The 15080-nt window shown below is 45.8% G+C and overlaps 1 protein-coding gene across 4 annotated transcripts in view; it reads right to left on the bottom strand.

The window, feature by feature from the left end:
* Positions 1-7903, bottom strand: part of USP22 (ubiquitin specific peptidase 22) — a 33033-nt gene extending 25130 nt beyond the window's left edge. For 3 of the 4 annotated variants that reach the window (XM_029211947.1, XM_029211948.1, XM_029211949.1), the window contains exon 1: positions 7555-7854. In XM_029211947.1, coding sequence (XP_029067780.1) covers positions 7555-7692 — 138 coding nt within the window. In that variant the 5' untranslated portion in view covers positions 7693-7854. Of the gene's footprint in view, positions 1-7554 lie in introns of all 4 variants that reach the window. The other variant, XM_029211950.1, reaches the window with a different exon arrangement.
* Between the last annotated feature and the right edge of the window lie 7177 nt (positions 7904-15080).

Here is a 15080-nt window from a genome sequence, read left to right as displayed (position 1 = left end):
AAGAAAATAAATTGAAAATAAAATAAAATGAAATACTGACTACAAAAGCTTCCCTCCTCTTAGGCAAGTGTTCATAGGCTAACAAGCTATACTGTTCCTTTGTAATGATACAAAATGGAAGTTAGGGCATTCCACTTGTACTCTATGAAAGTATGTTATCTTAGACTTTTATATTTTACACTTTTTAAAAATTTCTCTACTGTTTCCCTTACATAAAACTGCACTTTTTAAATGCATCTCAGGTTTGTATCAAGTAAACAAATCACATTTCAATCCCTCAGCAAACCAAAACTCATGCAGTTAAAAGGGTCTTGCCCAAGATTATTCCTTCTTAAAACTGATTACCAGGCTTAAGTTTTACAAATTCTTAGTAAATCCTCCAAACTGAAAGCCTGGGGGGTTGGGGGAGAGCAAGATACACAATACCATTTCCATCCAATGGAATATTAATTGCACAGTTCAACCGAGTGATATTTGTATGCATTAGGAACAAATGAAAAAAGGAAACAGTATACACAGCATGTATATTTACAAGAACAAAAATGTGTAACTTTGCTGTATATGGCTTTGAAGTGTTCTCTCTCTGTTCTTTTTTTTTTTGGCCCTGCCACACAGCATGCAGGATCTTCCCCGACCAGGAATGGAACACGTGCCCCCTGCGTTGGCAGTGTGGAGTCTTAACCACTGGACCACCAGGGAAGTCCTGAACTGTTCTCTTTTTAAACACTGAGAACATATTCATATCATCACTTCTGCAATTACTTTTTAAAACTATGTGGATTCATGAATTTTAATCTTTCTCAGTAAAACCAACATCTCAGCATCTAGAATTATTTACACATTCCTTCACATATGTTTAGGCTACAATTATCTTATGTGTAGGAACTGTCACTGGACATCTACAAATACTGTAAATTTTAAGGCAGGTATTTAGTATCTTGCTATTTGACACCTACTATTTAAATGGCCTTTAAAAATTATGATTTCAGTTCCTCAAGATAGAAACCTGGGCTTAAGAGTTAGTTGGCTCTGACTCAACAACAAAAAAACCACCAACCCAATCAAAAGCTGGGCAGAAGACCTTAAGAGACGTCTCTCCAAAGAACACATACAGATGGCCAGGAGGCATGTGAAAAGATGCTCAACATCACTAATTGTTAGAGAAACACAAATCAAAACTACAGTGAGGTACCACCTCAAACCAGTCAGAATGGCCATCATTAAAAACTCTACAAGGGGACTCCCTGGTGGTCCAGTGGTAAAGAATCCATGCAGGGGACGCGGGTTCGATCCCTGGTCAGGGAACTAAGACCCCACGTGCCATGGGACAACTAAGCCCACGCGCCACAACTACTGAGCTCGCGCTCCTCAACGAGAGAGCCCGTGGGCTGCAAACTACAGAGCCTACGCACCCTGGAGCCCCCGCCACAACTCAACTAGAGAGAGAAGCCCGTGTGCCGCAAGGAAGACCCGACACAGCCAAAAAAATTAATTAAATAAATATTTTTTTAAAAACCTCTACAAATAATAAATGCTGGGGACTTCCCTGGTGGTCCAGTGGCTAAGACTCCACGCTCCCAGTGCAGGGGGCCCGGGTTTGATCCCTGGTCAGGGAACTAGATCCCACATGCCGCAACTAAGAGTTCACGTGCCACAACTAAGATCCAGTGCAGCCAAATGAATAAAAAACAAATAACAAATGCTGGAAAGGATGTGGAGCAGAGGGAACTCTCTTACACTGCCGATGGGAATGTAAGTTGGTGCAGCCACTGTGGGAAACAGTACGATGGTTCCTTAGAAAATTAAAAACAGAATTACCATACCATCTAGCAATCCCACTCCTGGGCTATACCCGGACAAAACTATAATTTAAAAGGATGCTATAGGGCTTCCCTGGTGGCGCAGTGGTTGAGAGTCCGCCTGCCGATGCAGGGGACACGGGTTCGTGCCCCGGTATGGGAAGATCCCACATGCCACGGAGCGGCTGGGCCCGTGAGCCATGGCCTCTGGGCCTGCGCGTCCAGAGCCTGTGCTCCGCAACGGGAGAGGCCACAACAGTGAGAGGCCCGCGTACCACACAAGAAAAAAAAAGATACTATACACAGAGAATCCTAAAGATGCTACCAGAAAACTACTAGAGCTAATCAATGAATTTGGTAAAGTAGTGAGATACAAAATTAATGCACAGAAATCTCTGGCATTCCTATACACTAATGATGAAAAATCTGAAAGTGAAATTAAGAAAACACTCCCATTTACCACTGCAACAAGAAGAATAAAATATCTAGGAATAAACCTACCTAAGGAGACAAAAGACCTGTATGCAGAAAATTATAAGACACTGATGAAAGAAATTAAAGATGATACAAATGGATGGAGAGATATACCATGTTCTTGGATTGGAAGAATCAACATTGTGAAAATGAATCTACTACCCAAAGCAATCTACAGATTCAATGCAATCCCTATCAAACTAGCACTGGCATTTCTCACAGAACTAGAACAAAAAAATTTCACAATTTGTATGGAAACACAAAAGACCCCGAATAGCCAAAGCAATCTTGAGAACGAAAAACGGAGCTGGAGGAATCAGGCTCCCTGACTTCAGACTATACTACAAAGCTACAGTAATCAAGACAGTATGGTACTGGCACAAAAACAGAAATATAGATCAATGGAACAGGATAGAAAGCCCAGAGATAAACCCACGCACATATGGTCACCTTATCTTCGATAAAGGAGGCAAGAAGTGGAGAAAAGACAGCCTCTTCAATAAGTGGTGATGGGAAAACTGGACAGCTACATGTAAAAGGATGAAATTAGAACACTCCCTAACACCATACACAAAAATAAACTCAAAATGGATTAAAGACCTAAATGTAAGGCCAGACACTATCAAACTCTTAGAGGAAAACATAGGCAGTACACTCTATGACATAAATCACAGCAAGATCCTTTCCGACCCACCTCCTAGAGAAATGGAAATAAAAACAAAAATAAACAAATGGGACCTAATGAAACTTCAAAGCTTTTGCACAGCAAAGGAAACCATAAACAAGACCAAAAGACAACCCTCAGAATTGGAGAAAATATTTGCAAATGAAGCAACTGACAAAGGATTTATCTCCAAACTTTACAAGCAGCTCATGCAGCTCAATAACAAAAGAACAAACAACCCAATCCAAAAATGGGCAGAAGACCTAAATAGACATTTCTCCAAAGAAGATATACAGACTGCCAACAAACACATGAAAGAATGCTCAACATCATTAATCATTAGAGAAATGCAAATCAAAACTACAATGAGATATCATCTCACACCGGTCAGAATGGCCATCATCAAAAAATCTAGAAACAATAAATGCTGGAGAGGGTGTGGAGAAAAGGGGACACTCTTGCACTGTTGGTGGGAATGTAAATTGATACAGCCACTATGGAGAACAGTATGGAGGTTCCTTAAAAAACTAAAAATAGAATTACCATACAACCCAGCAATCCCACTACTGGGCATACACCCTGAGAAAACCATAATTCAAAAACAGTCATGTACCAAAATGTTCATTGCAGCTCTATTTACAATAGCCAGGACGTGGAAGCAACCTAAGTGTCCATCAACAGATGAATGGATAAAGAAGATGTGGCACAATGGAATATTACTCAGCCGTAAAAAGAAACGAAATTGAGTTATTTGTAGTGAGGTGGATGGACCCAGAGTCTGTCATACAGAGTGAAGTAAGTCAGAAAGAGAAAAACAAATACCGTATGCTAACACATATACATGGGATTTAAGGGAAAAAAAAAAAGGTCATGAAGAACCTAGGGGCCAGACGGGAATAAAGACACAGACCTACTAGAGAATGGACTTGAGGATATGGGGAGCGGGAAGGGTAAGCTGTGATAAAGTGAGAGAGTGGCATGCACATATATACACTACCAAATGTAAGGTAGATAGCTAGTGGGAAGCAGCCGCATAGCACAGGGACATCAGCTCGGTGCTTTGTGACCACCTAGAGGGGTGGGACAGGGAGGGTGGGAGACGCAAGAGGGAAGAGATATGGGAACATATGTATATGTATAACTGATTCACTTTGTTATAAAGCAGAAACTAACACACCATTGTAAAGCAATTATACTCCAAAAAAGATGTTAGAAAAAAGATACATGCAGGGGCTTCCCTGGTGGCGCAGTGGTTGAGAGTCTGCCTGCCGATGCAGGGGACACGGGTTCGTGCCCCGGTCCGGGAAGATCCCACATGCCGCGGAGCGGCTGGGCCCGTGAGCCATGGCCGCTGAGCCTGCGCGTCCAGAGCCTGTGCTCCACAACAGTGAGAGGCCCGCGTACCGCAAAAAAAAAAAAAAAAAAAAGGAAAAAAAGAGATACATGCACCTGTATGTTCATAGCAGCAGCACTATTCACAATAGCCAAGGCAAAACAACCTAAATGTCCATCAACGGATGAACCGATAAAGAAAATGCGGTACGTATATACAATGGAATACCACTCAGCCACAATAAAGAACAAAATAATATCATTTGCAGCAACATGGATGACCTAGAGATTATCATACTAAGTGAAGTCAGAAAAAGAAAAATACCATATAACATCACTTACATGTGGAATCTAAAACATGGCACATATGAACCTATATACAAAACAGAAACAGACTCACAGACATAGAGAACAGACTTGTGGTTGCCGAGGTGGGGAGGGAGAGGGATGGACTGGGAGTGTGGGGTTGGTAGATGCAAACTATTACATTTAGAATGGATAAACAACAAGGTCCTACTGTAGAGCAAAGGGAACTATATCCAGTCTCCTGGGATAAACCATAACGGAAAAAAATATTAAAAAAAAGAATGTCTATATGTGTAAAACTGAGTCACTTTGCTGTACAGCAGAGATTGCCACAGCATTGTAAATCAACTATACTTCAGTAAAAAAGAAAAAAAGAGTTAGTTGACTCTGGACTGAAGAGAAAATGGGAGATCTAAAAAAATATGGAATCAGCCCACTTTCTTCCAAAGGGTGCCCGGTCCATAGTTCTTTAAATAGTAGCATTAAGCCCACAAATGCAGAAACAGAAAAAATGATGGAGCAGGCAAGGTCTGACTTCTGTGCCTGAGAGCATCTAGAAACAGTCCCTTCTCTCCAGCCCCTTTTCTCAAACAAAAAACCTCATAGATTTTCTACCCAAAGGGTTGCCTTAGTCCCCAAATTCTGTGCCAAGAAACCTTCAAGATAGTTTCCTGTCCTCCAGATTACTGTCCAAATTAAACCAAAATCAGTAATCATCCAAAAGTGCCAAAGCTTCTCCACTTTGTGGTGACGTACTTTGGTAAAAATATTTACCACGGCTACAAGAAGTGCTCCGTATTTTTGAGGACAAACTGCTGGAAAATTTTAGAATCACAGAAACCGTTCAAGAAGACAGAAGGGATTATTTAAAACAACATTACCTGTCCCTCAAAGTGTCTTTATATTCAAAATAGAACACAGACTGGGTTAAGTTATAAAAAACAGAAGAACTGAAAATTCCTGATGTCTTCATTTCCCGTTTCCATTTTCACACACAAACCCTCAAGTGGTAAGACACATGCCAGAGACATCCAGTAGCTCTGAGTCCTCAATCGGGGAACATTTTTCCGTTCAGAAAATTATCAAATCTGATCACGCTCTTCTCCCTCTGTCCACGCAAAGAAAAATCAAAGTTTGGATATAAAAATCATAAACCACCTCTACTTAGAGGAGACAGAGTTTTAACCCCTGTAATTTCACTGTAGTTGAGATCTCACTGCAGCTTCTTTGAGCAACCTCAAAGAAGCTTCACTTAGGTTGAAATATTTTATAGACAACTTCCCGGTGTTAAAACCAAACTACTAAGCCTGCACATCTGCTGAGAAACCTCTGCAAACTGCCGAACGTGCGTTACTCACTGTTCACCATTCCTCAGACCAAATCCTCTCTGGCTGGGCCACTAGGGTTGCAGAAATGCACGTTCAGGGAACGACAGATGGAGGACATAAGGGTTCACTGCTGGGATACGACCATAAAGCACTGCAGCATGACAGACCCGAGTTCGGAAACAGGTTCTCACACCACTTCTTGTCTGTCTATAGCTCAAGTTCTTACTAGTGAGTAATACAGACGTGGTTCATCAGCTTTCAAACTAAGCAACTGACATCTGAAGATTAATCCAAGCCACCCATGAGCAAAAAAGAAAAAGAAAAAGTGATCCTTTCCTCAGGAAATTCGGCAAAGTTAATGATGCGTTAAACTTGACTCAAGTTAAAAATTACAGGGGTGGGGGTTGACAAGGAGGGAAAGAGTAAAAAGGGCAGGGGCTCCCGCCTCAACCCAATGTGGAGACGGGTCACATGCATACTGACCAACAAACAATATGGAGCAGTAACACGATTATCTCCTGAAAAACAGTTATCAACCAGGCGATTTCATTTTAAGGGCACAAGATTCCACCAGCAAGAATCTCACTCCCATCCTCGTAGAAATCTGTTTCGTCTCCGATTTAAGTTCATCCTAACAGGCAGTGCTTCCCAACACCAATACCGATAAAAATAAAGAAAACTGGTGCTTAACATTCTCTACATGCTCAGCAGATGTTAGTTTTCCCATAAAAAATGCTACTTAAGGTGGACACTGCCTAACACAGCGCCTGCCCTCAGGCTGCGAACTGTAAAATCGCGTTACACGGTAAAAACAGTTTCTTCAGGTAAGATAAAGAAATAATGTCATTTTCTGATTTCCAAGTCACTAATAAGCCTAATCGCTTAGATGGTACCTACGCCCGAAAAACAGGACACTGTGTACCGTTCCCTCAGTACCTCAGGGAGGCGCCCCAGTCCCACCTGCCTTTAGACAGTCCTTCCTTTAAACCCGCTCCTGCGCAGCCACAGGGGACCCCCTCCCCAATCCTCGTCGCGCTGAGAAACACGCGACTCTAAGCGGCAGAGCCGGCTGGTTTCTAGGACTCGCGGCGCTCTGCACCTGCGCCCGTGCACACCTGGGGGAAGCTGGCGCGTCCCGGAACGTCCCTGCGAACCCTGGGCCCGGGGGTGCTCCGCGCTGAAATGGGGGGCGCCCCGCGCTGAAATGGGTGGCGCGCGCCCCTGCGGAACCTGGGCCCGGGGGCGGCCCGCACTCAGAGGGCGGGGCGGGCGTCCCTGCGAACTCTGGGCGCTCGGCGGCTGTACCCGCATCCCGGTGACCCCGAGCCTCCGACCCAGCAACCCCCAGGCACCAGCCAGGGCAGCGGAGGCTTTGCACAGCGTGGGCGGCACAGGCCTCGGCAGCTGCGTCCTCTCCCTCTCAGCGCCTCCACCCCCGGCCCCACCCCGCCCGGAGGGTCCCTAAGACACGCCCCGCGCTGCAGCGTCGGGGACCCTCCCCCTCCTACCCGGCAGCCCCGGGAGAGACCGCCCCCCCGCACGCACAGCCGCGCCCACCCCGCCCCCGCCCAGCGTGCAGGAGGTGGGGGAGGGGACGGCGAAGCGCGAGTTCCCCCCCCCCCAACGCAGAGCCGCGCTGCAGGGGGTGCACCTTGCGCTTGCGGGCCTCCGCCGAGCCGCTCCACACGAAGCACTGGTAAATGGCGCGCAGGTTCTGCTTCCAGTTGTCCACCTTGAAGCTGCCCAGGTGCGCACAGCCCGGAGGCGTCACCACCAGCTCCGCGTCCATGGCCTCGCCGTCCGGCTCGCGCCGGGGCGCCGGCGGAGACGAGGACGACGCCAGCGCGACGCGGGGCTGCGGGCGGCACGGCCAAGGGACAGGCCCGGGACAAAGCGGAGTCTCGCGACCGGGGTGGCGGGCGCCGCCCGCGCTGCGCTCGCGGGTAGCCGAGGCCGCAACAGGGCTACGTCATCGCCGCCGGGGCGCGCCGCGCATGCGCCAGCCGCCGGCGGCTCGCCCGCCGCCCCCTCCCCCATGGGCTTGGGCAGGCGATGGGTGGAGCTGGAGAGGCTCCGCCCCTTCACCTCCGCCATTGGTCAGCGGCGGCCGCGTGACGTCCCGCCCTCCGAGGAGGCGAGGCGGGACTGGACCTGTTTGCGCCGGCGGGCGCTGCCGCAGGGGCGGAGCTGGCGGGATTGGGGGGCGGCGGTCGCTGGTCCTCACCGGGTCGCAGTCCGGTGAAGCCGGTCAGGCCTGCCGCACGTGGACTCTGGACTTCCCGATAGGAAGCAGGGAACCACAGACTCGCGCGCTCTATCAGGTTTCGCCGAGGCGTCGCCGTCCAGCTCGCTAGCCGCACATTCACGGCTCCGGGAGCTCGAGTCCCGCGTCCTCCGGGTGGGCTGTGCACCTGCCGGCGGACCCCGCAGGTGCGGGAGGTCCGTGAAGACAGGTGCCAGCTTCTCGAGGGCTTTTCACTGCGTCCCGCGCCGGCCCACCTCCGCACCTAAAAGACTGAGAAATAAAGATGTTGTCGCGGCAGTTAGAGCTCAGGGCCCGGCGGGAGGGGTGTGGGGTGAAGCTTCTGTGGTCGGGACACTGGCCGGCACGCTGGCCTAGGGCCTTGGTGCCTGCAGCCCCTCCGCCTGAAGCCTGCTCGACCCCAGCCCGTGGCTTTATCAGACGCCGCCTGCCCAGCGAGGCCTTCTCCTCCACCCTACTGGACCTTACGAGCCCCCTAAATCCTTCATCTCCTTACCCAAAGAATTTATTTACTTGTTCTTTTAATATTTGTTTATTTATTTGGCTACACCGGGTCTTAGTTGCGGCACGTGGGATCTTTGTTGCCCTATGCGTGATCTTTAGTTGGCATGCGGACTCAGTTGTGGCATGCATGTGGTCTCCAGTCCCCTGACGAGGGATGGAACCCGGGCCCCCTGCATAGGGAGGGAGGAGTCTTAACCAGTGGACCACCAGACTTCCCTGCCCTGTTTTTTAATTAACTATTCCCAACGTAGCATGAAAACTCCATGACGGTAATGATTTTTGTGTTTTATTAATCTCAGTATCGCCCAGTGCCCAGAGTAGTACTAGTTACATGCAGGTTCTCAAAAATAAATGTTTAATTAACTAATTAATTAACCCAAACAAACTTTTATAGGAGAATCTAATAAGATCATTCTCAGAATAAAATACAGGTTAAGTAAGGCACGTTATGGCTATGTTAAAGAAAGGTGTATCCGTTTAATAAAAAGTAAACTCAGAAATAGTTAGGAATTACAAATTGTATGTGATTCACCTCTGTTAACATTCAATGTCACGAGTATTTTAGTTTTACTGTTCTTGTAAATATGATTCGGTTTCAAGAATGTGCCCTTAGGGACTTCCCTGGTGGCGCAGTGGATAAGACTCTGCACTCCCAATGCAGGGGGCCCAGGTTCCATCCTTGGTCAGGGAACTAGATCGCACTTGTATGCCGCAACCAAGAGTTTGCGTGTGCAGCTAGGGATCCCGCCTGCTGCAACTAAGACCCGGCGCAACCAAATAAATACATAAATATTAAGAAAAAAAAAAGAATGTGCCCTTAGAATTCAGGCCCCTAATATCTATTGATCACATTTTTTATCAGTATGGTCATCCAACCTTGGGAGAATTTCTGTGCTCTCTACTTGGATTATAAATAATGATTTGAAATGCCCTGTAATCAGCCTCATACATAAATAAGATTAAAACACTATATACCCTTGAAAAGCAGTTCCGAGAAGAGTCATGGATGAAGCTGTTTACTACGGCATTTTTTTTCTAATGGGAAAAAAGCTGAAAACACCCTAAATGACCATTAATAGGCAAATGATTGAGTAAACTATTAACTAGGCATTCTAGGGAATGCTATGCTGCTGTAAAAGAATGACCTAGGTTTCTAAGTACTAATATGGAAAGTCTATAAGACATACATGAATAAAACAAGTTGCCGAAAAATACAGATAGTATGGTGACATTTACCGAAAAATAATACTGTCTGTGAGTATCTATTAAAGGGCTGGGAGAAACAAACAAATCAATTAATGTCTGGTGAGGGAGAACTTCATCTATGGCATTTGAATTATTTTATAATAAGAATTAATCGTAGTATTTCATACTTAAAAAATCACTAAAACTTGAAATGACAAAATGTTCTAAGGCGGGGAAAGGGGACTTGCTCAAGTTCCACAGCATCTAGAAAACGGGTCCGGAAGTTCCATTCATGCATCCACCCAGAAAACAAGTCAGACTCTTAACCTTCAGTTCTGGCTCCACCACTTTCTGCCTGTGTAACATGAGGCAGATTGCTTATCTGTTAAAATTGGGGTGACACCAACTCAGTGCTTACCTTAAACGGTTACAGCACAGAATATACGGTAATGCATGCCAAGCTCTTAGTACGTGCCTGTTGTTTAATTAAGGGCTTGAGAAACAGGGACTTCCCTGACAGTCCAGTGGTTAAGACTCCACACTTCCACTGCAGGGGACTTGGGTTCAATCACTAGTTGGGGAACTAAGATCCCGCATGCATGCCGCAGAGCAGCGCAGCAAAAGAAAAAAAAAGAAACATTAGCAATTGATCTGGAAGTTGCTGGGCATTGAAATGATTGACAATATCCCACTTTAAGAACCCCACAGTGTAGTGGGATAAATAGGAACACTAGCAGGCAGTTTCAGTACAGCCATTGCTGTGTATCCATAGGTACCACATCCAAGGATTCAAGCAACCTCGGATGGAAAATATTTGAAAAAAAATGCCAGAAATTTCCAGAAAGCAAACCGTGCACTGGCCACAGCTTACATAGCTTTTACATTGTACTTACAACTATTTACACAGCATTTACATTGTATCAGGTATTATAAGTAATCTAGAGGTGATTTAGGTATACAGGAGGATGTGGGTAGGTTATATACCACTTTATATAAGGGACTCGAGTATCTGCAGGTTTGGGTATCTACAGAGCGTCCTGGAACCAGTCCCTTGAGGATACTGAGGGATGACTGAAGTATGAAATTGCAGAGATAGAGGAAAGTCCAGGTAACATGAAAACCCTCCAAGACACCTCTCACCCTAACCCTGCCCAGGCGGTTGCAGTGGAAGGGATCTGGAAATGTTTCCTATGCCTGACCTAAGAGTAGAAGGATGGGCAAGAGCTGGCCAGTTTAAAAATAAGTGATATGGGGCTTCCCTGGTGGTGCAGTGGTTGAGAGTCCGCCTGCTGATGCAAGGGACACGGGTTCGTGCCCCGGTCCGGGAGGATCCCACATGCCGCGGAGCGGCTGGGCCTGTGAGCCATGGCCGCTGAGCCTGCGCGTTTGGAGCCTGTGCTCCGCAACGGGAGAGGCCACAACAGTGAGAGGCCCGCGTACCGCAAAAAAAAAAAAAAAGTGATATGGTAAGGTATTTGCCTCAAAAGGCATTTCCCACTATCCATGGGACTAACATGGCCTAAAATGTTATTCTCTATATCTGTTTTTTGTTTGTTTTGTTTAGTTTTCAAATTTTTTTAATGTAAACATCCATGGAATTGTGCTTTCAACATGGTCAAGTATATCCTATAATCCTCTCTCAGATAACAACTATGAACTCTTGTCAGAATGCAAACACAAATACCTGAAGGCATTGGAGAATGAGCCCAATTGTGAGGAAGTAGACGCTTGGACAAAGGGACCTGCCCCGAGGAAGAGACCTGTTTTTCATGGCTCACAGACTGAGGACAGGCCACGCTAGCAGGAGCCCAAACAGGGAGGCTGAAGCTCTGATAGAAAACACACAGTCTTTCTGGACTGAAGAATTAAGAGAACAGAACACAGAAAAACTAAAGCCACTGAAAAGCGAGGACAGAGTCAGGGAAGGGGAGCCCCAGAGTCTGTGGATAAACCACGTGCAAGTTGACCACTGAATCACTCGTGTGGGGGGCAAATTCCAGCAGCCCAACTGGAACGAAAAGAAATGAGTGGAGATTTAAGCTGCTGCCCAAGAAATGGTTAAATTAAAAAAAAAAAGTTTCTGTTTTTTTAAATGTAAGATTCAATACCCACGTTGCTTGATATGGAAATGGTGTGGCTTAGCTGAAACGTGATTTCAGCTCTTAAGTTCAAGTCTTTCTGTGTGTGACGTAAGAAAGTAGTCCAGTTTCATTCTTTTGCATGTAGCTGTCCAGTTTTCCCCACCCTGTTTTTTTTTTTTTCTTGGCTGTGCCATGTGGTATGCGGGATCTTAATTCCCCGACCAGGAACTGAACCCACGCCCCTTGCAGTGGAAGCTCGGAGCCCTAACCACTGGACCACCAGGGATTGCCCCCAACACCATTTTTGGAAGAGACCGTCCTTTCCCCATCGTATATTCTTGGCTCCTCTGTTGTAGGTTAATTGACCATGTCTGAGAGGGTTTACTTCTGGGCTCTTAATTCTGTCCCACTGATCTAGGTGTCTGTTTATATACCAGTACCACACTGTTAATCACCCTAGCTCTGGGATACAGTTTGGAGTCAGGGTGTGCTGCCTCCAGTTTCCAGCTTTGTTCTTCTTTCTCAAGGTTTTTTGTTTTTTGTGTTTTGGTGTTTTGGGGGGCTATGCAGGATATTTTGTAGTTCCATACAAATTTTAGAATTATTTGTTCTAGCCTATAAATTTTTTTTATTATTATTATTTTTTTTTGCGGTACGCGGGCCTCTCACTGACACGGCCTCTCCTGCTGCGGAGCACAGGCTCTGGACGAGCAGGCCCAGCGGCCATGGCTCACGGGCCCAGCCGCTCCACGGCATGTGGGATCTTCCCAGACCGGGGCACGAACCCGTGTCCCCTGCATCAGCAGGTGGACTCTCAACCACTGCGCCACCAGGGAAGCCCAAGCCTATAAATTTTTGTGAGGCTGTTTTCAGTTCTCTTGGGAATATACCTAGGGATGGAATTGTTGGGTCCACGGTAACTTTATGTTTCACCTTTTGAGGAACCTCCAGACTGTTTTCCACAGCAGCTGTACCATCTTACTTTCCCACCAGCAGTGTATGAGTGTTCCAATTTCTCCACATCCTCACTAGCATGTTATTTAAATATTATTTATTTATTTGGCCGTGCTGGGTCTTAGTTGTGGCACACGGGGTCTTTGTTGCAGCACGTGCGCTCTTAGCTGCGGCATGTGGGATCTAGTTCGCTGACCAGGGATCGAACCCAGGCCCCCTGCGCTGGGAGCGCGGAGTCTTAACCGCTGGACCACCAGGGAAGTCCCTCCTTATTCTTTTGTTTATTTATTTATTTATGGCTGTGTTGGGTCTTTGTTGCTGCACACAGGCTTTCTCTAGTTGTGGCGAGCGGGGGCTACTCTTCATTGTGGTGCGCAGGCTTCTCGTTGCAGTGGCTTCTCTTGTTGCAGAGCACGGGCTCTAGGCATGCGGGCTCAGTAACTGTGGCGCGCGGGCTCAGTAACTGTGGCACACAGGCTTAGTTGCTCGGTGGCATGTGGGATATTCCCGGACCAGGGATCGAATTCATATCCCCTGCAAGGGCAGGCAGATTCGTAAGTGCTGTGCCACCAGGGAAGTCCCTCCCTGGCTATTTTAGATAAGAAAAGTGTGGTGATTAATATCCTGAAATGTTAAAATTTCGCCAAATCATGTTACAACTTTCCAACCAGAATTGTTAATAAAGTAATTCCAAGAGTATTATTTGGTTTCAGTTTGAAATTAGTAATGCCCACTACATAAAACACTAAAATTGTTATGTCTTAGGGAAAAAGTTTTTCTAGATGCAACAAGTGTCAACTTCTGTCCTGAGGAGGTTGAATGATCACAATTTCTTAATCAGCAGAGTTCACACTCTTCATTTAAACTCTCAAACTCATTGTTAAATAATAAACCCAGGAGAGTTGGACATTTTCCATCATGCCTTTGGGAAAAGAGAAAGAGGTCAGTGATCCTTGTGGTCAGATGTAACAGATAAATCTTGGAAGTATCTATTAAGAATACAGAGACTCAGTTACAAGACTCCCTCCAGAGCAACAAACTATCAACTAAGATAACCCTCTAGAAATAACGTCCTTCCTGTAGGTTGTTTTGTTTTGTTTTTGCAGAATGTGGAAACAATTTCTAAAGCTTCTGTGTTCGAGTAACACACGCAAGAAAAAATTTATTTTAATCACAGACAGAAGTTGGAAACTGTTATATTCACACCAGTCCCAATTTTGCATCAGAAGATAGGATCTTGTGACCACTCTCAACTTACCATCCTATGAAATTGCATTATTTTAAATTGTTTGTGATTATAACAGATTGTTTAAATAGTTTAGAGTATTTAAGATAGGTTATTTTAAATATTTTATGATGCACAACATTCTCTCTAACTCTTAGATCTTCAATTCTTTCTGAAACTCCCTTTGTTAATTTTTATTTATTTATTAATAATTTTTTTTGGCTGCGTCAGGTCTTAGTTGCGGTATGTGGGATCTTCGTTGAGGCATGCTGGGTCTTTCATCGCCGCGCGGGCTCTTCATTGCAGCACGTGGGCTTCTCTCTAGTTGTGGCGTGCAGATTTTCTCTCTCTAGTTGTGGCATGCAGTCTCCAGGGCACCCGAGCTCAGTAGTTGTGGTGCGTGGGCTGAGTTGCCCCCGAGGCATGTGGGATCTTAGTTCCCTGACCAGGAATCGAACCTGTGTCCCCTGCATTGTAAGGCAGATTCTTAACCACTGTGCCAACAGCGAAGTCCCTCACTCTGCTTTGTTAACTTTATATGGAAGTCAGTAAGATATATTGTGACTTACCATTTTGTCCCTCTAAAGGACAGTGTTGGGGTGAGGGCTGTAGGGTATGTGATCAGCTCGTGGACATTTTTCTCATTGGTTTGTGGTGAGGTGACAGGGTGATGTTTTGGAAATTAACATTATCAACCTTCTGGTTCCAACTATGCTGGGGTCTACATGCTGGTGGTCAGTATGCAATTAACTTCTTCCACCTGGTGGAGGTTTTAGTACAGGCAAAACAGTTCAAGGATATGGCTCAGGATCTTGTGTACAGCCCTTGAGAGGGAAACAAATATCCTTGACTTTGTTTTATGGCTAAACTATTATTATTTTGTCTTGCTTGCTTGTTTTGTTTCTGTATGTGTGTGTATATATATATATGTATATGTGTGTGTATATATATATGTATATGTGTGT

The sequence above is a fragment of the Monodon monoceros genome, unplaced genomic scaffold (assembly GCF_005190385.1).
Source record: "Monodon monoceros isolate NGI ecotype Baffin Bay Population unplaced genomic scaffold, NGI_Narwhal_1 Super_Scaffold_9, whole genome shotgun sequence".
In the NCBI taxonomy this organism is placed as follows: Eukaryota; Metazoa; Chordata; class Mammalia; order Artiodactyla; family Monodontidae; genus Monodon; species Monodon monoceros.
The sequence above is the reverse complement of the archived record's forward strand: the minus strand, read 5'-3'. Positions and strand labels throughout refer to the sequence as shown.